Genomic DNA, 27105 nt, shown 5'->3' on the forward strand with positions numbered 1-27105 from the left:
TACTCGACTATAGACTGTTCTAGACAGAACGAAACAGTGAAGGAGGGAATTGTTGATATTAAATTAGAGATTGAAACTGCAGAAAATGTGCCAGCAAATACATCTGCATATTGTTTGATAATACATGATAAAGTGTTTGAGTACAATCCTTTGTCAAATGAGATAAATAAAATGTAAATAAAAGATGAAAAATATTCAACAAGAATTGGTTGACTCTGCAAATCAAATACGAGAAAAATATAGAGCTTTAAAACGTGGCAAGTTTCTAGAGGCTGAAGAGAGGTTCCAAACATTCCAACCTTTAAAAGAGCCATTACAAGAATTGAAAAAAAATCGCATCGGAGAGGCCTCGACTGGAGATTCTCCCAATGACTCCATCTAGAATACCAGTGATACCAAGATTACAACCATTACAACCACACACTCCACAGAAATTAGATTTCGGTCTTTTAGCATCAGACTATTTAGGAAATTACCTCAGTAAAAGTAGTATGACAGACACTACATATGGTATTAGACGAGAAGCAAATAAATTTTTTATTGGAAATAAAGAAGTTGATATTGCCAATGATGATGTTACAGTTGCAAATAAAACCTACAAGGGAACAAAAGGTTTGTGGGAATTATTAACTTTAAAAGAACCTGAGGATTATACTCAGGTTGATTTGCAAAATTATAAAGAGATTTTGGAAGCTACAAACGGACATTTAAAGAGTTACAAAGATGGTGCACCAATTTCAAGTAATAGACATACTAAATATCTTAATATAATTAAACCTCTATTTAGATCTGTTGGTGAAGGTTTGAGGCAAGTGAATGGTAATAAAATAGACTATATTTATTAGGATGATCCTAATGAGCTTGTAGATAGGTTAAGACTTCTTTGGCTAAGTCGCCAAGCCGGTAACTCAGGAGTGGATAATGAAATAGATTCCATTATTGAGGAATTGAGAGAAAGTGGAATTATTTATTAAATAAAAATATGTTTATAGATAAATTTTATCGTTTATATAATCCATATAATAAGCCTGCAGAACCCAGGGCTAGTAGTGAACCTACTTTAAATTTACAAGACGATAGTTGGAATGGTTTAAACCGTAAAATTGGTAATGTTAAAGATGGGGAGTTTGTAGATGATGTATTAACTTTGGGACAGACATTAACTAGGAAAGGTGATGTCTTTTTACAAGGTAAAACTAAATATGAGTTTTTAGAATCTAAGAATAAAAATTGGAATGCTAAAAAACTGAAAATTACTAATGTGGAAAAGGGTGAAAGTTTAGATGATGTGCCCACTTTACAACAGACTTTAATACGTAAAGACGGTGGTACATTTGTACAAGACAATAATAATTATGAATTTTTAGAATCAGAGAATGGTGTTTGGAATGCTAAGAAACAGAAAATTAGTGATTTGATGGAAGGTACAGATAGTAAAGATGCTGTGAATGTTTCACAAGTTCCAAAAATGGAAGCAGGCTATTGGAGTTTTTATAGTAAAAGGTTAGTACGTGTTAAACCTGCCATTGATGAAACTGACTGTGTTATAAAAGAACAGACTATAACTTTTGATAAAAAAGAAAAATGTTGGGATGCCAAAAAACAATTTATAAGGAATCTACCAGAGGGGGAACATTTGGATGATATTTGTCTAATGTCACAAGCTATGCATTACGATGGATCAAAATTTGTATATGGAGAAAAAAATTTTAATTTGATGGAATATAATCCTGATTTATTAGTTGCTGACCCCACATCTTTGAGTGGATTTAAGTATATAGATAATAGACCATATATACCAGAAAACTATGTATTTAAAAGAATGGAAGATAATCTATTGATTGGGGCTAATGGTGATGTATTTAGAGTTACAGGAAAGGATGATGTTATAAAAAATGAATGAAATTGCATACGAACTTCATAAGCCTGCAAGAAAGAATTTCATTAGAAGGTCTTTTAAAGTATTGGGTATAAACGAAACCATACAAATAGATTTAATTGATATGCAAAACTATGCTAGAGAAAATTCTGGCAATAAATATATTTTAACTTTAATAGATACATTTTCTAAAAAAGCTTATGCTGCTCCACTAAAGAATAAGACAGGGTTAGTGGTTACAGAAGCCATTAAAACCATTCTACCAAAGGGGGTTAAAAACATTCAATCTGACAATGGAAAAGAATTTTTTAATCAATATTTTAGCAAACTAATGAAAAACTTAAATATTAATCACTATCACACTTTTTCTACAACTAAGGCTGCAATTGTGGAGAGGTTTCAGAGAACTTTAAAGAATTGGTTATATAGGGAATTTAGTGCTCAGGGAAATTATAAATGGTTGGATTTACTTCCAAAGTTAATTCGAAAATATAATAATAAGGTGCATAGATCTATAGGAATGAAGCCTAACCAAGTGAATATTAAGAATAGTAAATATGTGCATGAGAGGTTGACTTCTAAAGTAGTGCAAGGTAAAAAGCCAAGATATAAGGTAGGTGATAGCGTAAGGATTTCCAAGTATAAACATGTTTTTAGTAAAGGTTATACTCCAAATTGGACAGGGGAACTATTTACAATAGCAGAAGTTAAGAATACAAAGCCTGTGACTTATATCTTGAAAGATGAAAATGGCAATATAATCAGGCGAGGCTTCTATACAGAGGAGTTGTTAAAGACCAAGTATAAAGACATGTATTTAGTAGAAAAGGTAATTAGGAGAAAGGGTGATTTATTGTATGTCAAATGGCTTGGGTTCCCAAGTAGCCAGAACTCATGGATTTCCACAAAGGATGTCCAAGGGAGCGCGCCGTGAGCCGGGAGCGCGCCCGAGTTCGTGTACAAACCTCGCACTGTCAAGTTGGTGATTTTGAGAATATACTTGTGAATGGATGTGGATTTCAAAAAGAAATGAAGTTATACAATGGTATTGAACATTTATATAGGGGTGTATTGGTCGAGAGCAGGATTTTTAAAAAAGTGGTCAAAAAAAGCTCACCATGTTATTCTTATGGGGAAAACGTGCCTAAAGTGGGGTACATAGATAAGTCTTTATAAATTATAATTATAATTTTTGGCAGGGTTTGGGGAGTTGTTGGATGTTTTTTTTTGCCCTTATATTATATCTACTCTAAATTTACACTTGTAAGGGTCAATAAATATAAGAAATAGCTTTTTTAGCTTAATATCGAATATATTTATGGGGAATAAGTAAGAAATAAGGTTTGACAATTATATAGGGATATTCAGGCAAAGATCAGGATTTTTGGTTTTAGTGGCCAAAAAATGATCCCATGTTATTTCTTATGGGAAAACGTGCCCCAAGTGGGGTAAAACCGGTAGTTCTCCACTACTTAAACTTAGTGAAAGACACATTATGTGCAGAAACAGGCAACTTATTAAATAGATTAATATACATAGTGCGATGCTGAGATTGTGATTTACTCAAACGAACATAAGGCTGATTGAGTGAGGACATGCTTCTAGTGCAATAACCATGCACACTACATCTGAGTGGATACTCATGCAGATGTTGCTTAACATGCAACAGGCAAACATAAATATACTGGTTACCCAAGTAGCACACATCGTTGGCCCAACGTTGGGAAATGGTCGGCACGGTTGGGAAATGGTTGGCAGAAATTTTAACGATTTGCCAACGTTGGCCCAACGGAAACTGGTATTCGTTGGCCATACAAAGGAAAGAATCGTTGGGCCTTCGTTGGTTTTAAGTATAAAACATTCTAAAACAAATTTTAACAAATTGATTTATTTAAAAGTACATAAATGGTATGGCAGCAGAATATAAGAAAAATATTGTAAAAATTTGGATCAATAATTAATGTAGTCAGATGATGTTGTGATACTATAGATACAGTGGGGAACACCTGCTTAACATATAATAATTATTATAATTATTTTTTTTAAATATTCTTTAACTTATTTAAGCAAGTTTTTAATAGTTATAGAGAAAAGATTAATTAATTATATAACAATCAATTATAATAGTAGCCTACTAATTTAATGGTAATTAAATAATCTATATTCAAATACTATTATCCTCTCCAACTACCAGAAAAACAATTCAACTACTTGAGGCCTAAACAGATTAACAGAATCATATTATACTGTAGCATAAAAATTATTTAAAGTATTAATTGTGACCATTGCACCTGTCGGCTTCTCTTTCACCACTTGAAAACACTCTTAATCAACAAGCACAGTTAGCTCAGAGGTAAGGCGTGAGGCTCACATGTCGAAGGTACGGGGTTCGAGACCCGTCCTGGCCAGAAAATTTTATTTCGTTTTATTTTCAAAAGTTTTTATTAACTATTTAATCAATTTACTCAACTCATAATTGCATACAAAATCTTTATTATTTTGTGTTTTTTATGTTTATGCCCAATGGGATGGTTGGCCCTTCCGCAAAAATTGGTTGGTTGGCCAACCGTAAGACTGAGTGCCAAAACATACCGTTGGCCAACGATCGACAGAAACGTTGGGCCAACGATTTTTGCTACTTGGGTAATCACTGTCAAAATTCCTTCGCTGACAAAGAGTGGTTTACAGTGTGCTTTAAAAGCTGAGTGTGTGATTATACGCATCGCCTTTTTTTGTAAGCGCAAGACTTTATCAATACTGTGGCCATTCCCCCACAGACGAATGCCATAAGAAATTATTCCATTAAACAAAGCATAATACACATTTTCAGGTACACTTTAGGGATCAGCTTCTTTAAATGCCGCAAAAGAGAAATCACTCTAGATAGTCTGGTACAAACATTCTGTATGTGAGAATCCCATGTAAGTTTGGTGTCAACAGTAATACCTAAGAGCTTAACGACAGAATCTACAACTACATCAGATTGAACATCAAACTGGCACAAGGAAAAACATATTTGTTGGGTTTTATTGGTATTCAAAAAGAGGCCATTTGCTTCAAACCAGATTGTGCCATCTGCCATCACATCAGACATAATGTTACAGAGCTCAGCAATATTGTTATCTGAACAGAAAAAGGTAGTGTCATCAGCAAATATGACTTTGTTACAACTAATATTTACAGGAAGGTCATTAATTAAAACAAGGAACAGAAAAGGGCCCAGAACCGATCCCTGGGGTACACCACTTTTGACTACCGTTACCTCTGAGAGACTGTTTTTAAAACAAACTTGTTGCCTGCGGTTTGCCAGATAATTTCTAAAAAAACTTAGCTCCACACCACTTACACCATAATACAGTAATTTATTGAGAAGGATCTCATGAGACACACAGTCGAACGCCTTAGTCAGATCACATAAGGTGGTCAGGGTACTATGGTGGTTTTCAAAGCCATCAATCACAGCTGATACAAGGCGGTCGACTGCATCCTCACAAGATAAACCTTCCCGAAAGCCGAATTGAAATTTTGAAAAAAGTGAATTCACTTCAAAATATTCACTCACCTGGTGCTTCACAGCCTTTTCAATAATTTTGGAAAAGGTCGGTACAACGGAGATCGGTCTGTAGCTTGCAGCACAATCTTTAACACCTCTCTTATATACAGGAACCACTTTGGAGAGCTTTAACACATCCGGAAACTGCCCTGTACGCAGGCATTCGTTGACACAGTGGGTTAGGGGGAGAACAATCACAGGTAACATACTCTTGATAAAATTTCCACTGATACCATAGATATCTCTGCTATGGCCACTTTTCAAATTTTTAACAATATTTTCTATGTGATCACAGGACACAGGTTTGAACTTGAAGATGGGGTTTGGGTGTTGGTGATTTCCCAGCAAATCAGACGCTCTTTCTGGAGATAGGTTGACTTGTTTACTGACATCTTCCACAGATGAGATGAAATATGAGTTGAAGTCTTCGGGTGTGAGGTTGCAGTCATCATTACGAGTAGGCCTGTTCCTGGAGTTGTTTACAATCTCCCAAGCTGTTTTACATTTGTAGTCTGATTGGGAAATTTTAGTCACATTGTGGTCCAGTTTAGCTTGTACAAGAGCTTTCTTATATCTTCGTTTGGCAGCCAAATACCTGAATCTAATAATATCCACAGAAAGATAATATTTTTAGCCCAGAGAAGGAAGTCATACAGTTGCGATAACTCCTTTCTCATTTGTTGATGTTCTTGCTTAAACCAGGTAGGCCCAAGCATAAGAGATTTCTTCGCATTATCCTACTAATATTATAAATGAGAAAGTTTGGATGTATGGATGTATGGATGTATGTTTGTGACAAGTGAACGCGAAAAATACTGGTCGGATTGGGCTGAAATTTGGCATGATGATAGCTCACATTCCCGATTAACATATAGGCATATTCTTATTTCAAAAATCCTTTTGGGCTCCGCCCCAGTGGCTCTGGAGTTTCCCATGTTAACCTTATGAGAAATGGAATTATTGAATCTTAACAGCTGTTTCAATTAAACAAGTTGGTTCTGTTCTATGATGTTCAATAGCATTAAAGTTACAAGGATTACCAACAGGGTGCAGCACTATTATTTCTTTTACATTTATGACAACAGCTAATTTGCAACCAAAAGGTGAGTGAGCGTAGCGAACGAACTTCAACCTGGAGGCGAGTTAGCGTAGCGAACGAGCTCCAACCTAAAGGTGAGTGAGCGTAGCGAACGAGCTCCAACCTAACTCCAACCAGGACGTGATTGAGCCATGCGAACGAGATAATCTTGAAAATTAAGAAGTTAAACGGGGCAAAGCCCGCGGGTTACAGCTAGTACTTCATAATTCTAACAGGGTAAAAAGTGTCAAAGCTCTGAAAGAAATGCATGAAAAAATGTTCAGGAAAATTATCACAGGAGTTGCTATTGATAGTGAGCCAATCAGTGTTAAGCATGTAGGACATAAAGTTTTCATTGTTTTTTTGGCTAAAACAACGAGTAATCTTCGAAGTCGTTTCTTGATGTTTGTTGCTACAGTCAGTGGGCGTTAGCTTAATTTCCAGAGCCTGATGGTCAGATAAAGGCACTGAAGTAACGTTAACATCTAGAAGTTGTCTTGGGTAGTTGGTAATAACATTGTCGAGACAGGCGGGTCCTCTTGTAGGCTTCTCATTTGCACAATAGCAGTCAACAGAGCGGAGAGCATTAAGAAATTGGAGAGGTAATGGCTCTCTAAGGCGAATATCGATATTAATGTCGCCACACAATACCACAGGCACATTCATTTTAGACAAAAATAAAATCAACAGTTCTACATTCTCCAGGAAAATCGCCGCATCCCCATCTGGAACTCGATAGACTGACAAGATGATTATTTCCAAGTTAGGGTAATGAACCAAGACCGCCACAACCTCAAAATGTCTCTCAACACAAAAGCGAGTTACATCAAGTATCGCAAAACTCAGATCCTCTCGGACAAAAATTACCACACCACCCTTAGTTTGAATAGTGCGACAAAAAGCTGTTGCACATATGTAACCATCAATATGCACTAAATCAATAGTGTCAGGCCTACACCAATGCTCACACACACAAAGCACAGAAATATTTTGACTGTGTAGAATAAGATGAAGTTTATTTTGCTTATCCAATAGGGATTGGGTGTTTACGGAATAGATGTTGTAACCAACCCTTTCCACGGAGGCAATCCTGTTAGCTGATTCCTTGTTTAGTTCTAGGTTCCGTTTGTTGTTTTGGACAGCTCGGAGTTTAAATGCTCCAAAGCAGGCCTATTAGAAACGATCTGTCCACTTTTCCTTGGCTTATAAACAGATACAAAGGCATTTTCTGGCCAAAATTCAGGTTTATATATGTCATCAAAATGCTTTAAGGGTATTCCTACTTTGAAAGATGAATAATGGTTAGGGTACTTACACTGTAGTTTCTCCACTATGTACTGAGAGTCAATTTTACCCTTTAGAAAGTCCGTTACGTTTTCACAGGTTGTATCTGGGCTTAGTTTGGAAACAAATAAGAATGTTTTCTTGTCTGTTGTACTTAGGTTAAGTTCGGAAGTTGACTGTCCAGTAATGAAACCGTACTTTAGACTCTTGCTGTTTGACCCTGACCTAGGCCTAGTCCCTGTGTTATTTGTTTGCCTCTTTGGTACAGATGTTTGTCTCCTTTTTTGTCCCCGGGCCTTGACCACTGTATAAGGCAACTCCTCAGAAGCTTCCACAGGAAAGTCCGAATCACTCAGTGACTGTGAGGGCGAAGTTAGTCCTACACCTAGGCCTACAACAGGTTTAGGCCGAGAGCTTTGACTACACATTGATAGGTTAGGATTTTGAGTATGTTCTTTAGTCATTTTATTTGCACTATTAGGCACTTTAGTTGCTGAGTTAGTGAGTCTAGGGCTCACTGAATTTACTTTCAAAGAATCTGCGTATGTTTTTCCACCTGCAGAAGAACCATTTATTAACAGGTCGTCCAGAGCCTCAGCTTGATTGTTTACTGCCGATTGCAGGAGCTTCCTGTCATTGTCCATTTTAATTAACTGAGTGGTAATCACATTATACTTGTCATAAAGATCAGAAATTTGATCGGTCAAAAGTTTAAAATCGTCTGGACATTGTCCATTGTCAATTTCAGCATCAATTCTCTTTGGCGAACACGAAGTCTCAGCAGAAGCAGAAGCCGGTGCACGACACTTCTCACAAATATACACGGCTTTACCTTTTAGAGCTTTTAATAACTCGTACTCTTCGTCAGTTACATCAATGCAGGTGTTATGATGCCATAATTTACAAATCCCGACACATAGGAGTGCTTTACTAGTTTTCGTGACGTTTTTATTACACGAACCGCACTTTGACTGTTTGCTATGCGCCGCCATCTTGTCAACTCAAGCTATTGTTGCTTATGCCGCGGATCAAGTAGAATCTTAGAACACTGTATGTATTATTCATTTTTAATTGAGCTTTCGTAATTATTCTTGCATCCAGGCACATCACATCTATCTGGCATGCTGTAGTAACAAGTTTAATGTCATTACTAATGATTAAGGGTATTAGAAACGCGATTATGTACGTCGAGTACGCGACTCCTCCATTTACTGTAATGGTCAGACGACCGCGCACCAAGACACGGATGCAACGTTGCCACTTTTCGCTCGCCGCGGCCTTGTATTAGAGGTGGCTGTGGTGCTGCTCCTAGCGGCAATTGCGAGCCCTAACAATCTGCGTTACCAACGGAAGCGTAAACAATGGCATTGTTTCCCATTGTAAATGTCGAACGCAACTTGCCGGTTCATGGATTAAGTTTACTGTGTCTACTGCTCGATTTTTTAGCATCGCAGAGGCGCAATGTGCGTGTTTGTGTTAAAAATGCACTTACTCCATTTATATTATTAAATACACATTTAATACCTTGCTAGTGGATATTATGTGAATGAAGTATTATCGTATTCTTTTCATATTATACCTCATTTAAACTGGTTTAATATTCAATTATACATTTATTTAGCTGATATAAAAGGTTAACTATAGTATATACAATTTAATTGATTTACTGTACTGTTATACGGCAACATTCAATGATTTACTTGGTTGAAACTCAAAAGAAACGTTGCTGTTTCTTTTGTGATTGGTGTAATTAGAGAAATCGCGAATATTACAGGCTTTATTTTAAAACGAATAACAGTCATAATTTGCGATGACATTAAGAGAGTCGACTCAAAGATTATAGAAATACTCACGATATACATTATTTCTATTTCTTTTACTTGGTGATGTTCTATGACTTTCCTATGTTTCCATAGTTTGCAAATCGGCTCTTTCAATGATTAGTCAAGAAATGCAGCACAGTGTTAATTCAGTTTTCTTTTTAGTATATTAAATTGTCAAAGCTTTCTCGGTTTTTTCAATGTAATATATACGCCAACCCAAATTAATGCCATTTCAACCAAGTCAGTAAATGTTTGTAGCACACATTTCCTTAAATTGCAACTGAATTAACAGCAATTAAATTATCCAGCTGATGAAATGAAAATCATTCTTTATTGAGGCGAACTTAGGACCTCATGGTCCTTTCTTACAGTTCACCTCTAATTACAGTAACCAGCTGATCATAATGTAAACAAATGTTCTTCATAAGGAGAACATGTTAAATTTAAAAGCCTCTGGGACAGAGCCCAAAAGCCTTTAAAAAGAATTTTAGGTCAGTTTTCAAATCTAAACACCAATACGTACATTTTGGTGTATATTGTAGGGTTAAATCTTTTTAAACAAAAAAAGCCTTATTGTAAAAAAAAAATCATGTAGCTTGTTAATAATATAGATTGGCAGTGTTCAAAATAAATAGTATGGGTCCCTTTGGAAAATTTGCATATTAAAAAACTTTAATTGAACAATTTAAACTAGAATTTAGAATTCTTTATAGCTATATTAATTTTGATTCTTTTATGATTTTCATTATGCTTTCAGTTATCATAATGGCAAGGTGACATAATAATCTTTTAAAGTAATGCAAACAGGGGACCCACAATTATTTATTGTATTATTATTCAAAGCTCTACATCGGAACATGATGGGGAGAAAGAGTAAAAACTCTTAATAATAAATGTTTAGGGTTGAACAGGGTTGAAATTTAATTAGGTTGTTAAATCTTCCTATTTTTATTATCAAGATCGTGGGGTTGTGGAAACTTATTTACAATTCCGAGTAGGAAGCGGTTCTCAATATGCCATAACAACTACTTCTCACATTGTTTTATATTTTTAAAATTGTTATGTCCTAAATAACAAAATGATTCACCCACTACAAACTAAATCAGCAGGCAGGGTGGCCAGACATTGGCCCTACCTTTGGAGACAGCGGGGTTGGCGACAGCGGGGTTGGCGACAGCGGGGTTGTCGAAAGCGGGGTTGGCGGCACCGGGGCTGTTCACAGAGTGTTAATTTATGATGGGTTATAAAGTCTAGACTCTCACATTCGGGCTGAAATTTTGTGTTTTTAGGCTTAGCTTTTAGTATAGTGCGAAACCTCGAACATAGCGCGTCTCTTTCGACTCTATGTTTGAGATCTTAACTTCTCCTTGTTCATATGTACGCAGTTCGCATTCAATGTATGTAGTGTGTGTACGTGCGTGTATAAGTGACACTAGTTAATTAAACATTTTCGTTATTATGATCTAGTTACCAAGTTGTAGTTATTTGGACATCATGCCGGGTACTAAAAAGTGTGCTTTTCTTTCGTGTTTATCAATTAAGACCAAAGATTCTTTTTTAAGGTTTTTTAAATTCGCAGTGAATAACCCTGATGTCTGTGACGAGTGGGTTATAAACTGTGCTAACGAACAGTTATTTGATTTACCATCTACTGCCCTCGCTTCTCGCGTTGTTTGTGAACGACATTTTGAATCGTCGTGTTTCAATAACTTGTCAAGGAGCAGTCGACTAAAAAAAATGCTGTGCCGACATTGTTTTGTTCGGTTGAAACCCAAGAACCTCTTGATGTTTTCGAATTTTTTGGGAATTCATCCAGCATCACAGCCAGCACCACAACCAGCAGAAAATCCAGCATTACAACCAGCATCTGAGTGGCATCGACAACAGATATAACTCTCAGTGCAACCAGGTACCTCAGGATCATCACCTTCCATCCTCCCTGCACCAGCACCAGCATCTTTACAGTCACACACACCCCTCTACTTCTACCTACACCAACAACAGCTTCTCCAGCCGTGAAGAGGGTTAAGATGACTCCTGTCTCAAACGTTAAATCGTTATTAGGTAAACCTAAATACATGTCTCCCGATACACCTAGGAAATTAAAACTAAAAAAGAGACTATTCAAGCACCAATTAACCGTCCATAGAAAATCTGAACAGCTCAGGCGTGCTAAATCAAAGAAAATAACTAAAGAAAGAGCATTTGAATTAGCTTGCGAGTGAATAGACAGTGAGCCATTTAAAACACTTCTTAAAATGCAAATGCTTCATCCAAAAGGTACCCAATGGACAGAAAAAGAAAAACAGTTAGCTATAGAATTACATTATAGATCACCCGGTTTATATAACAATTTGATTTCAGACAAAAAATTCATATTGCCTAGTCGTAGGACTATTTCTAGTTGGCTCAGCGTGATTGACCTGTCACCTGGCATTTCCACTGATCTTATCACGAGATTAAAATTAAAGTCACAATCCATGAATGACCAAGAGCGACAAGTGGTTCTCATGTTTGATGAGATGACAGTTAAAAAACACTTGTCGTTCAACGAAAAACGTGATTTGGTAGAAGGATTCAAGGACTTGGGAAACCACGGTCGTTCACCACGAGTAGCAACATACGTGCTAATGTTTTTGGTTCGTGGAATCATAGACAAAAAGAATTAAATATAGACCGTCAGCTGGGCTGCGGTTACCATAGCTTCTGGCGCACACCGCTTGGAGCGCCATGTATTTACGGCGTACGCGCTACGTAAACTACAGCGGTGTGCGCCGGAACCTATGGTAACCATGGTAACCGCAGCACGGCTGACAGTCTATATTTAATTCTTTTTGTCTATGGTGGAATCTACCACAAATGGAAGATGCCAGTTGCCTACTACTTGAGTGGTAGTGTGACCGAGGGAAGGATCCTATCTGTAATGGTGAAGGAGGTAGTAAAATCACTAACAAGTGTGGGACTTCGTGTGCGAGTGGTGGTGTGTGACCAAGGGAACAACAATGTCAAAGCGATGAACTGTCTCAATGTTAATAAAGACTCACCTTTTTTCTTCAATGATGGAAACAAGGGCTTTGTTGTTTATGACACCCCTCACCAAATCAAATGCGTTAGGAACAACCTACTTAGTAATGACATAATTTTTAAAGACAACAGAGCATCGTGGAAACACATCAAATCCCTTTATGAAATTGACGTGTCATCCAATAAAGCCCGAGCTCTTGTAAAATTATCAGCAAAACATATCTCACCAAACGCATTCGACAAAATGAAGGTGAAATTCGCCACACAATTTTTCAGCCGCAGTGTGAAAGCTGCAATGAACACCGCCATCATGATAAAAGAGCTTCCAACAGAAGCTTCAGAGACGGCAGGTTTCTTTAATTTTTTTAATTTTTCTTGTTTAGACTTTGTACATTTTAAATGTAAATATTTTATGTATTTAGATTTAGTCAAGAATGTGAATAGGTATTATTATATATACGCATATTAAAAATAGGGGTTTTTTTGTTATATTTGAGGGAATATAATAACGTAAATATAGCTTTCTGTTTAAATATTCGTTATTGGTTGTTCGTCTCTTAGAGCGATAGTGCCTATCTCTAAGAGAACTTCTCCATAAAAGAAGTACCCTGTTTCTGGTGGGAACTTTGACGCAGTAACAGGGCTTTGTGACTAATGTCCACCGGCACTAATCTATTTTTATCGTCAATCTTAAAGCAATACATTTCAACTTGTTGTCGTACGGTGTTAAAATGTTTTCTATTCATTCGTTTGCAAACATTTATACGGATACCTTCAGTATGATACAATTTGTATCAATATTATTATTTGTTCAGTTCAACAATATTTGTAATAATACTAATGAAAAAAATTACAGTCTAAGTGACATTGACAGTAGACTTCAAAACAATAGAATCATATTGTTTATCAAGATTGTTTATAGTTTTTTTATTGTTTAGGATAGTCAGTTTCCTTATTTAGTTCAGTATTTCAAAAAAATTATAGTCCAACGTTTATTCTGCCAGGGCCACTTGTCGGCTTTACACAGGTACAGATGTCATAAACATCGTCCTTCTGCGAAAGGACGGACCCTCCCTTGCCAGTTCTTCTTTGTAATCCTCAATCCAGGGCAAGGGATGTGTCCTTTGTGATTGTATCGACGAGCATCACATTGTTCAGTTCGCAAAGCTCTATAGGACATGAGAGACTAATCCTTCCACGTATATTATAAGTCGTTAGTTTTCATTCACATTTAAAACAACCGCAATAGTTTCTTTATTGCAATCCATTCATCACAATTTCATTTATAAAGTCAAATAATAACATTTATAAAATTTAATGCGTAATAAAGTAATAGTTTATTTCAAATGTTAGTTTTATTATACCAAAACATTAGCGCACGCTTACGGTCTACGAGCCGAGCGCATCATTGCTGTAGACGTCAACAACGTACTGTGTATTGCAGAACTGCATTACTGACGCGAAGACTACGCTAGCGCACTCTGAACTCGGGCCGCCCGAATAAATATCCCATGAAGTTTAGGCCGCCGCTGCTCTTCTCTGGTGTTTATTTATTCTATGGCATAAGTATCTATTATGCATCTAGCAAACCGTAGCCTTATAGAATCTTACCTACTCATTTCAACAGTCAGTAACACTTTTTTAGAATATAAATAAATCTACCACAAAGCAAAATTTTATAATTCGATAAAACTTTGATCAGATGTTTATTTACTTCCTTAAATTGTAAGATAGCTACAATTTCCAAAATTTTTTATACCTTTTTGGAAAGGGTATAACAAATTTTGGTATTGGCGATGTTTTTTAAATTACTAGGAAGGAACTTAAGCTATAAAATGTTGGTCCAATTCCAGTATATTGACTTGATGCTTCAAATACGTGTTATGGCTAGTGGGCTTAATTAATTTCTTATGTCTAGTGTTATCCATATGGTTTGTGTGACTCTCCCTGAAACTAGACAAGTTGCTGATACCCAAAAATACTGTTTCTAAAATATACAGGTTATAAACCATTAAAAAATTTTAAAGCCTGAAAGATGGCTTGACATGGACTTCTTCAGGGTACTTAAGCTATAATTTTAAGTGCCTTCTTTTGAAACCTAAACATCCTTTTACCATGGCATGAATTTCCCCACACATGAATTCCGTATGACATTAAAGATGAAAAACATGAATGAGTTTTAGTGTCAGTGACTTTAAAAATTGAAAATTTCTGAAGAAAGTTATTCCTTTTAGTGAATTTCCCATATAGGGAATAAGCTATTACCGTAGGTCTCATGGTAAGACCTGGACCCGGGACCGATTTAGTTTTTCGTTTTGAGGTCCCCAGAGGCCAAAAACACCATCCGTTCAAATTCATATATATATATATATATATATATCTATATATATATTAATAAATAAAATAAATAATTAAACATTTAACATTTAACATTTAAAATTTGTTTTGTTTAGGGGCAATGTTATTAGTCTGTAAATCATGGAGTGAAATGCAGCCATTTTTTGCTGCCAAGGATGGTTTGATGATTTAGGTATTATTAATTTAGAAGTGGTTGTTTTCTAAAAATATCAAATGAGTGTTTTTCGTCATTGCCCCTAAACAAAACAAATTTTGAAAAAGAAAAGAAGATAATAAAATATATTGCAGCCGAAAATGGATATAAGGACAATCTTATTGATAATATGATAAAAAACAAAATTAAGAAACAAAAGAAAAAAGAAGAGAAATTGAAAAAATAATACATATGTCTCCCTCATAACTCTAAATTAAATAAAGCAATAAGGAAAACCTTATCTAAAACAAATTACAAAGCAACATATAGAACAAAAAACAACGTCTTTAAGATTATAAATTCAAAAGTATCCAAACATCAACAAATAACTGAAGAATCATCAAAATTTAACAAAAGCGGTATTTACAAAATTTCCTGTACAGACTGTAACAAGTATTATATTGGCCAAACTAGTAGAAGCTTCAAATGTAGATTCCAAGAACATATACAGGCATTTAAATCTAAAAATTCAACAAGTATGAAATCAAACTGCGCAGAACACCTAATAAAAACTAATCATAAATATCAAAATATAGAAAATAATTTATCAATAATTGAATTAATATAATAATTGAACCAAACAAAGCCAAATTATTCATTAAAGAAGAATTCCACATATATAGAAACCATAAAAAAGATCCTGAAAACATACTTAATACAATGCAAATTCAAAAAGAAAACATAATATATGAAAAAATCTTATTAATAAATCAAAAGAAAACAACACTTAAGCCAACCTATATACTAGACAAAACTCCAAAATCATATGATAATTTACTTATTTATTATTTACATTTTATTTATTTACTATTTGTTCATAACTGTGATCATGGCCTAAGAGCCGAAACATGTAAGTTTATTCAATAAATTCATAACTTAAAAAAGGGTACTAAATGTTTAATTATTTATTTCATTTATTAATAATAATAGTAGCCCTCAATAGTGAACGATATATTTATTCAATATATATATATATATGTGTCCGTTAGCGCGGTAACTCGAGCAAAAATCATCCGATTTTGATGAAATTTGGTATAAACGTGTAAACCTATATTTATTCGAACGAGTTCGCGAACCAGCATGATCGGACTATGGGAACAGGGGTTTATGGGGGGTTTTATGGGGTAAAAATGGGGTTTTCTAATTTTTCACCCTGAAAACATAAAATTTTGCAATTTCTTTCTAAACCATTTTGTAGAGTCAAAAAAAAATAATTTAGTATATTGAAGCATTGTTGCATGCCTAACGGTTACGGAAAAATCGCAAAATAATGTAACTTTAAAATTACCATGTTATTCTTATGGAGAATAAATACAGTGTTGTAGCTTGCTTGTGTATGGACATATATTAATGACATTTTGAAATTTTGTTTACTTCATACTGAGCTATTAATATTTTAATAAAAACCCCCTATTTTCTTCCCTGTGGCAGCAAACCTAAGTATTCATTAATATTAATGATGTTTAAATAGTAAATAAATCTGACAATTTTAAGGGAATGATTTAGTGGAATTCCAGCTGTGTATAGGGAAATTCGCTTAGTCTGCAGGTTTGCTGCAGCGGGGGTATTTTGTAAGTTAATGTGAGGAAGCCAGTCACGGTTTATTTTTATGAATTCCCCAAAAATTGGCAGTCTGCTAAGACAAGACATCAACTGAGAATTTGGAAAAGTGATCTGTTTTAAACTGTATCTATGATCTGATAGAAAGTGCTTGAGTTATGCCCATGTTAAAGGAGAGCCCATTTATCCTAAACCAGTCACTTAGAGTGGTCAATTCTGTATCTAGGTGTGCTACAGGGATTCAACATTGGGTACCTTGCATAACATCTGACAACTACATGGTATTAATTACCTGCAATCCACAATCTTGCATCTTTAAGAATTTCAGGACCTTCATGGTACCAAGTAGTTTCTTGATCTTTCTCTTGTTGTATTCTCTCTTCCTCTTCTTCCTGTTTTCTTTGAATGGCATCTTCTCCTAACCTGTTAATTACATTGATATAGGCAAATGCAATTATATAAAACATAAATAATTAGTGATGAGCAATTATGTTAATTTGTTTAATTGAAATTGAAACAGATTACATTTCAAATTGATTCAGGACCTGACTAGATCTCTAAAGGCTAGTTCACACATAGCGATTTTACTCGCTGCTATTAGATTAGCGGCTCCCAAATACTATGTGAGAACAGAAAGTAGCGGCGGCTACACCTAGAACTCGCATGCGAGTATATATTCAATCGACATGTTCAACTTCTGTGGCGAGTAATCGCTAGCCTTGACCTTGAGAGTCACGCGATATACTCTAATAACTCATCGAACTTTGGAAATGTTACCCTCATAATGTTGTAATACGATAAGCGGTCTTCACTTGTCAATCCTTTTAGTATCGTTGAAGAAGCACCTAACCTGTCCCTTCTCCCTATCCATTCCCTACCTTACTTCAGTAAAGACTTATTTGATCGTCGCTTGCTTAGTAAGGACGACGGCCAGACCATCCCAATACCAATACAGTAGACCCCCTCTTAACCAACCTCGTATTAACCGATAATCGGATTATCTGCCTTGGATTGTAAAATAGGCTAATACAGTTTGTTTTAACCGACCTTAGCAGTTTGGCTTAACCGCCGCTTTCTAGGAATCTCAGCATTTCCGCTCCCACGCTGGGCGATGAGAACGAGAACTGAACCATACGCTTATCTCCACAGGATATGACTAAGAACAAGTTATTTTGTATTTATCTCCTAACAATGAAACAATATAGCATAGCCTATTGTTAGATTGTCATCATCGCAAGCATATCTGATCTGATTTGTTATCTGTGTGGCAAATTTATAACAACCTAAAGTGCATTACGATTTTGAGAACTGATTATCTTATCGCTGGAGTAAACAAACAACAACTTGTAGGGAGGGCAGGGAAGGGGGGTTAACAACTCCAAGGTCAAGATAGTTTTTGTGCATCGAGCCTCCAGTGAGAGGCTATAAATAAACATCCTGTCTTGTAACAAAATTGTTGCTTCTATCTTTAATTTCGACAAAAGATTTTGTACTGTATTACGATGGATTTGGAAAGCATCAATTAATACATTACAGTACTAAAGTTATTAAAATAGGAATTATTGACTTTTGTCTAGTATTATAATATATTCCACTGAAAGTAGGCCTATTTGACTTAACCATGTTTTGTGTTTATTTGTAACTTTTCTATCAATATGAAAAAGGAGATAAGAGTAGTTTATTTTATAAATAATGCAAGTATGACTTCAAAATAATGATTATATAATTCTGAATGAATAGCACTTCATTATGTTATGATTTTAGGGATTGCCCGTTTTAACCGACCTTTTGAGTTATCCGACCTAGGTCCGGTCCCATTAGGGTTGGTTAAGAGGGGGTCTACTGTACATGTAGTCTTATGGCAAAACAACCAAACAGCGCTGATGGTGCCAAGACATCATTCCAATGCTTTAGTATGGGCGCTTTGGGGCAGAGTCCAAAGTTGTGTCCACATTCTAAAATCAGGGCAGCCACCACAATCAGGATATTCTGTATTTATAAATATACATGCCAAAATCATGTTGTTCAAACCAAAAACTCAATTTTTCAAATTAACGTTTTTTTTTAAAAAAAGCTACTACATAGATAATGCTATCATGTAAATTTATGATCTACATACAAAACTCAATAAAAAGTGATAGCACATGCCACGTGACTGGTATATTTTTACAAATATATGAGACAACATTCAATTTTTTGCGAAAAATTCAGTTTTGTTTTATAAAAACATACTTTTTACATAAAGCTACTATTTATGCATTGCTATCACATATTATATTCTTGATCTACACATAAAACTATACAAGAAAAACATAGTCTGCATTTGCCACCCCAGGTGGTACCACAATATTAAGTGGCTCATGGACTATTTATGTGAAACTTTATTCACATCGTCACATATATTGAAATTTGCATTACTTGAATGTGAACGTTTAGACAGTTCCCTGGATTCAATTTTTGATGCTTCGAGAGCGATTGCTCTGGTAAGGATACCTTCAAAAGTAGTTTCAGGTGACTGTAGAATTTGTTCTCGTAGCCAGTCATCTCGCAAACCTCGAATAAACTGGGCTCTCAGGAAAACTTTGGCAATTGAAACTGTCCTGGTCACATGAACACTTGACAGAAAATTCACACTTAGCAATATCACGTTGTAGGAAAGCCTTGAATTCTTGGTGTTCTTTTTGAAATACATTAAGAAAATAGTGCTGAGATACTACAACGTTCTTTTTAGGAATCAATAACTGCTTGAATGCTGTGATAAGCTCATCATAGTTGAGACTTTTCAATTGTTTCTCGGTGCCTAGAAAAGAATTAAGATTGTTATAGTGATCACTGCCGATAGAGATGCACAGTAGCTGTCCAATCTTAGTCGAGTCCGTTAGACCTTTTATGGTGTAATAGTTTTCATAACGTTCTAGGTCAAATGTAAATTTTTCTTTCTTTGGATCATAGTTTTCAAAAGGAGCCACGTTTGAGTAGTTTACCCCAGGTATATCTCAGTCTGTTGATTATTATTTTTTAAGACAGTTTCTAGTACTTCTTTAATAAATTTGTTCTGGCTTTTTTGCTGTTGTCTTTGTTGTTCTTAAAAGATGCAAAACGTTTAATGTGTACAGTTAATTTTTTTCAGACTGGAATGTTGTTATATACAGATTTATGAAATGTAGACTAGAACAATAGATTAATAAAAGTCTACTCTAAACAACCAAAACATGTACTGTCAAGGGCGGTCCTAGACATATATTTTGGGGGGGGGGGTCACCAGCGGGGCCTGGGGGGGGGTCCGGGGGTTCCCCCCCAGAAAAAATCAGGAAATAACGTGCTAAAATTAGTGGTTTTAAGCTATTTTGAGGACCTAGTTTAATGTGTTCAAGCTTCCCAGTTTATTTAAAGGTCAAAGAAATGTCTAAAAATAAAATTGTATAGGCTAATGTCATGTTTTTGCATTATTGAGACTTGGGGTTTTAATATCAAAGGAATACCGCAACATTACAACACATTCAAGCATTATTGATTTACGAAAAGACCCTTTCAACTGGTGCCGATGTGCATGCTAAACAGAAAATGTCCAAAATCAGACTAAGATTTCAAACCAGAGAACTTATTTTATTGAAGAAGTGTTTAAGAACTTGCACCCAACACAACTGCATTATACCTGCCCACTAAGCAACAGTTAACCTACACAAAGTACACTACCTAACTACGTTGCCGTCGGCGTCCCGTCACTGCTACCGCCTGAAGAATTGGTTCTCAGTGTTCTCATTTTTTCTACACCAGTGCCAGTGGCATTTTACAAGGGGGTCAACAAGAGAATAAAGTTTTTGTGCAACGTTTTTGAGGTTGTGCTGGGAATTAAATCCGTCCCTTCCGCATCCAAGTCTGAGACACTACCATTTTGTTGTTGTTTTGTGGGTAGCAACATGCCAATTGGGTTGTGGTATTCTCAAATATGACGAGCTGTTGGCCCGTCCTACGTACGGAAATCGAGTAGTCCATTAAAACTGTATATAGTGTGTCTACTAATTCAAGCATAGTTTAAGCAGTTCAAAATTTATCGTAAAGAAAAAGCTGCCAAGATTGATTAAAACATGTACCGTAATCATTGTTATTTTCCTAACCTTTCCTCAAAAAGTAGTAAAATAATTTTAATAATATTTCTTTTGAAGATTCGTGAGCTTCGATTCGTATACAGCAATGGTTATAGAATCTTACTCTTTCCTAAAATCAATGACAAAATCCCAGAGTAAATAAACTAACCTCATAGTTCTATAGATTATTTTTTTATTCAACCAACTGTTAACAAATTATATTGCAGTAAAGCTAACTAAATATTTTAAAGACTGCTAAAAAAATTAATTAGAACATCTAGTATTTTACTATGTATATTTAACAAACCTCTCATCTTCTTACCGTCAAGTCGTTGATTCAGAATTGTTAAATAAAAACACCCTGTTACGTTTTATTCAGGTGCTCTAAATATGAATAGGTACTATTTAATATTGAAAGTTTAGAAATTTGCTACGGTAATCATTGAATTACATTACTGTAATTACAAAATTCCTAACGCTGAACTCAGATAAATTAATATTCAACTACCTTTCAAGCTTTGACTATTGATACAACTTCTTTTCTTTATCCAATACCCAATTCAAGTTTTCAATGAATGATAACATTAAATGCCGAAAAAATTAAATAAGAAGAAGAATGCGGCCGAACGTTGAATGTCAGCATCGGACACTGCCCTTGCTGTATATGGCTATGGCTGAAAGCGTCCGTCGTCTGCCGATCTTCCCTACTTTTCATAACGTACAAAAAATAGTCAGACTCGAACGATGAGTTTTAGGTTAGAGTTTGTAATAAGTCCTTTCGTTCGCCACAAGTGTAAAGACTACAATGAATTTCAATTTGGCAGAACGATTTATAGTAAAAATTATTGAAGTTCCCCTGGTATAATAGTTTATGTATATAAAAAATATTTTGGGGGGGGTCACGACCCCCCTGACCCCCCCCCCCCTTTGGGACCGCCCTTGTGTACTGTAGAACCTCTTTAATCCGAACCCCCATAACCCGAACGTCCACTAACCCGAACGTCCACTAATCCGAACGCCTCATTGCTGTAATCTATACACAGTACAGTAGTTCTTTATTGTAGACTGATAAACGCACTGTAGTTGTTTCTACTGTAATGTACAGTACTGTTTATTCACTATGTTTACTAACTGTATTAAATAAACACTGTATTTTACTGTATAAAGCATTTTTCACTTTTCATGTAACAATTCCAATACATTTTAGCCTCGTTTTAGCTATTGTTATGTAAGAATAACAATATTTTTTGTAACCCAAACTATTCAATAGTCTGAACTACCACCGGACCCAATTAATTCGGATTTAAGAGGTTGTACTGTATGAGCAATTAGCAATGGCTTATGGTAGGGAGAACAAGAAATACATAATTTTAGGCAGCCTACTGGTATACGGAAGAAGCTGGTAGTGGTTGTGTTGCTAGCCTAGTGGTTAGTGTCTCGGACTTCGGTGCGGGAGGGACGGGTTCAATCCCCGGCACATCCACTATGCATTTATCTCTCGTAATCTCTTGTGAAATGCCACTGGCGTTAAAAAAAAAAAAAAAAAAAAAAAAATACACAACTAGCTTAAAACGATAAAAGAGTTATTATCAATTATTTAAGATGGGCGACACCACTATGTGCGTATTTTAACCCAAATATGAGTGAAGGATGAGTGGCGTGATCTTGTAGTCTTGTTAGTGACTAAGGCCAACATATTTCATACCCACAGCTGTTAATTAATAGCTCATACAGCTAATGGCAACTAAGGGACCTACAATTTATAGTGGAATCCAAACCACATTTATGCCTTAGTTTAATATTAACGAATTGGTCTAATTATCACGATAGCACTGCGGATAGTCGTAGTATTCACTAGTGCGGACATTAATCCACACTAGGAAGTATCGCATCCACAGTGCATGCCGATAAATATCCAAAATTCGTGACCTCCTAGTAGCTGGATTACAGGACGACACCACCGTCCCAGTCTCAAGTTAGTTAGAGTTTAAGGTAGTTGAAAGAAAGAGGCCTTTTCAGAAGTAAGAATTAAATTTTTAGGTATTGGTATTAAGCATTCAACCTCTCTGCAATGTGGTGCAAAACAACAAGTATTAGTTGATAGATAATTTGATAATAACCTACCTGGAAAGTAAATCTCTTAGGCGGCTACGTCGCTCTGCAGGCCCTTCACCAAATAAGCATATAGGTTCACCCAGCTGCCGTAGGTTTTTCTTTACTTCAGAATCATCTGTAGAGACATTCACTTGGCGTGCTTTCTTTCTGCGTTCAAACTCTTCCAAAAGAGCTTGCTTATCTTTAGACATTTCTTCTTCCAATTCCATGTATTCTAAAAGTAACAAAATATATTTAAAGTTCATAATCTACTTAACTGAATAACCTAAAGTTTTATAAATAGCTACCTTAAAGCTCACAGAATCAGCTTTTGAAATAAAAACTAAACATCCCCGCAGCAGCATACCTACCTGCAGAGTGTAGACTAAAAAAATTCTGTTTACCTGATTTGATTTTAACTTAAATCAAATCTATTTAAATAAAATTAGGTTTAATGAGTGCCTAGGTTTGCTGCTACAGGGAGGGTAATGAAGTGTGTTTTTTAGTAAAATATTACTAGCTTTAGCTTATAGTATAAAATAAATAAATTTGCAAAAAGTATGATCAAAATATACGCTTTTCAAAAACAAGTTAACTACAACAGTTTACTTACTCTCCAGTACCTGGGGACCGAGGCATCGCTCGGTGTAGTTTATTTCGATCGTAAAAGCAATATAAAGGAAACTCACGTTTTATTTACAACTAATTTTTGTTGAAACTTGAAACTATTTTCACCTATCGAGTTATCTTCAGTGTAATCTTTGCTCAATAGTAACAACTGATGTTTTTCCTTTTGTACTGTATTTTGTAATTTGCTAGTATACTGTGGATGGATAGCTTATTTTTAACACATGTCACAACTTACGTGACTTTTGCTTACTTTTTCTTTGTTATTTTGTTCAACCAACATGGTTACTTATAAACCCATAAGGCCAATGTTAAAAAGGTTTGACTTTCAATTTCGATTTTTTATGTACCGGTAATAAGATTTTTGTTGGCAGTTTTAACTGCATTAAACACGTTTTTAGGCCAGAAATGAATTATTTACATTTGAAGGAAATCGTGGAAGCCGTTTACGAGATCTTTGTGCAAGCAAGCATACAAGCATACATACAAGAAAACATTGCTCATATAAGAGTATAAGATAAGAATAACATAGGAATTTTAAGTTTACAAGTTTGAAGCGAAAGAAGAAATGCATAAGTCTACATGTAAGAGCTTTGCTGGATTCGCTCATTCTGCTCAATCAAATACGGAAACACGTGGTAGTGATAGTAGTTGGTCTATAGTTTTCTACCAGAGAAAGAATATTTTATATATTTCCAGATTTAGCACTGAAGCGGCCAGGCTAGCTAAGCGGGTTTTAGAACATACATGTACATAGGTGGGCCAAAACACGGAGCAGGGAACATAGCGGGTACCCGCGCCAACACGCTAGCCTCTCCTCTCCGAAATTCTACCCCGATTTCTTTAACTTGAGGGTTTGGTCGAGGGTAGAGGCTCAGTGGTCAAACCCACTATTTAAAATGTAGTTTTATTTTTTCAGTTCGTGAACACAGTTCTGTTTGGGGCAAGGAATATTTTTATGACAAATGCATGAAATTATATTGTGTAATTATTCTTGTCATAAAGATAAAGTACAGATTTCCCATTAAGTGACGTATTTAATGTACAATTTATCCTGTAAACGATTTTTTTACTTTTTTATACTATGATTAGAAGCTTTTATAAGTATATCTTACAGTTTTTATTATGTTGAATATGTAGGTAGGCAGTTGTACAATAAATGGCCACTTTGCTGTGTTTTACTATTTTCACCATTCATTCATTCATTTACAAAATTAGTACGTTTTACCCTCAAGATACATAAATATTAGAATGTATATTCAAAAGTACTGTATTTCAGCCTCTTGACTCCCTACTGTCGCCGCACCGTTATGTGCATGTGCAGCTCCGCTATAATCGGGGATAAAAAAACTCTCAGCTACGTTCTCAGCTACAATCTAGCCTCGCTGCTCCACTATGTTTTCACCCTTAATGGTGCTAAGATTTGTGTACATCTATAAAACAGAAAAACTGACTAGGTATATACCTAACCATTATTGTAAATTGTATTGTACCTGGGCAAAGCCGGGTGTTTGGAGCTAATAGGCCTTATTTATTAATGTTATGTTGATAACAATTCAAATATTTAGATCAAACAATTCAGATGGTAATTTTGTGTGAATATTTGCCTTTAGACTGTATCTTTGCTAGATGTTTAGTACCGGTACTCTTTAAAGTAATTACACCTTAAATGTAACTTAGATTGCGGAAAGAAATTAAATGAACTTTAACAAAACAGGCAATATTACCGTCCGATGTATGGATTTGCCCTGCTGGAGCTGGCGAGATAGGTGCTTCCTCCATGGACTCCTCGCCTGGTGGTACCAGAGGCATGGACTGTAGGCGATGTCTCTCTTGTTCTTCAATAGAGCCATAGTGAATAGTGTTCTGCTTCTTGACATAAATGATGTCTTCATCGTCAGACATCTTGATCCAACCTATTAAATCCAGTGAGTTCTAATTAGGTGTACATAATTTTCAAACAATTTGATTATGAATATTTTACTTTAAATAAACTGAAAGCATAGGATCACAGTAACTTACACTACTCCTACCAAACATGTGGTTTTAAGATTCAGACTTCCTCTTGTTGTGTACACTTGTTTAAAGTTCACTGTTGTGCAATACAAGCTACCCTTATTGTAGGCCTACAGTAAACACTTATTACTCCCGATAGCCTTTTGAAAAAAATTGCCATTTGAGCAGGATAATCAAAACAATGACTAAGCTTGATTCTGCTGATCTGGTTGAAAATCCCATGCTAGGTTATCAATTAGTCAACGTTATTCCAGTATATGGACTGTTCAAATTTTGTATTACAACAGATTATTATTTTTCAGAAGAGTTCAAAACCCTTAATGTACATAGATAAGATACAGCTCAAGGCAAATGTTCTTTATTGTGCCTAGAACAACAAATAAATATTCTTAAAGAACAAGGGAAAATTTGGTTCCATTCTTATTAAATAGCTTACCGGTACAGCTGAGGAATATATGTTACTGTTACTGTAGAGTTTTAAAGATGAAGTTAAAGAATTTATATCTAGATCTGAGCAAGGCCCCACTAGAAAAAACAGGCCATGCTGCAGCAGGGGCAGCGCAACACTACGTCACAGTGGTGGATAGTTGTACAAAAATCTTACCATTAAAATCTTACAAACAGCCAGCTTGTTTATTTACCTAAAATATATGGGAATGGTGATGGCAATGAATTTATTAATGAAATCTATCCACTAGTGTGACATCATGAATCCTGCAGCATGGCCTTGTTTTCCTAGTGGGGCCTTGATCTGAGTTGAAAATAATTGTTTCATTATATTTTATCATTGTTGTTCACTGTTCCAAATGTTTATTATTGTTACTTTTTTAATAGTTTATTAATTGTTAAAATCTGTTTATTAAAAACTGTTACTTTTTCATTGTTTATCAATAATTATTGTTAAAATCTGACTACTTTAAATTCTATGATTGGTTTGGTATATTATTGAATTCTGTGTCATGGTATAGTTTACTTACAGAAAAAAACCATAGTTTTGTTGCATCGCATCTTGTTTAGTGACACATGATCACCACAGTGAGTGTAAGAGCAATAAACAGAAAGGGGCTTGTGAGCTAATCAAAATGTAAATTAAATAACTTACATTGTACATGGCCACCTTTGCGCTCCGGGCCTTCCCAGTGGCAACGTCGCAAGTAGTGTTGTTACAGCTGTTTTGTTTGGAGGCAGCTAATGGTATTTGTGTATTTGTTAAGAATATGAAAGCTAGAATACTTGGGCTAAGAACATATTGACTCATTTTAAATGTACAGAAATAGATTTTCATTTTATTATTGTTTTGGTTTTCAATCTATTCTATTCTATTATTACTTATTTAATACGCAAGCAGGTTTTTTGTGACAATTACTCCTCCGAAACTACTGAACCAATTGACATGTTTTTGGTGTCATTGGAAAGAGCGTAACGTGAAGTTGTGCAGGAAACTTTCTTTTTAGGGAAATAATTAGAGAGTGAGACCTGGGGGCCCTTTAAAGTTTTGTATTTCTCCATAAGATTAACATGGGAAACA

At 35.4% G+C, this 27105-nt stretch overlaps 1 protein-coding gene across 1 annotated transcript in view; it reads right to left on the reverse strand.

The window, feature by feature from the left end:
* The window catches only part of LOC128983014 (U4/U6 small nuclear ribonucleoprotein Prp4-like), a 125708-nt gene that overhangs the window by 90639 nt on the left and 7964 nt on the right, over nt 1–27105 (reverse strand). The window contains exons 2-4 of the mRNA XM_054402136.1: nt 25289–25477; nt 22965–23169; nt 17045–17175 (exon numbers count right to left, since the gene is read on the reverse strand). Of these exons, the coding sequence (XP_054258111.1) occupies nt 17045–17175; nt 22965–23169; nt 25289–25466 (514 nt within the window). The 5' untranslated portion in view covers nt 25467–25477. The remainder of the gene's footprint in view (nt 1–17044; nt 17176–22964; nt 23170–25288; nt 25478–27105) is intronic.

This window comes from Macrosteles quadrilineatus, unplaced genomic scaffold (assembly GCF_028750875.1).
Source record: "Macrosteles quadrilineatus isolate MER2022 unplaced genomic scaffold, UCM_ALF_1.0 Scaffold_1__1_contigs__length_201487025, whole genome shotgun sequence".
In the NCBI taxonomy this organism is placed as follows: Eukaryota; Metazoa; Arthropoda; class Insecta; order Hemiptera; family Cicadellidae; genus Macrosteles; species Macrosteles quadrilineatus.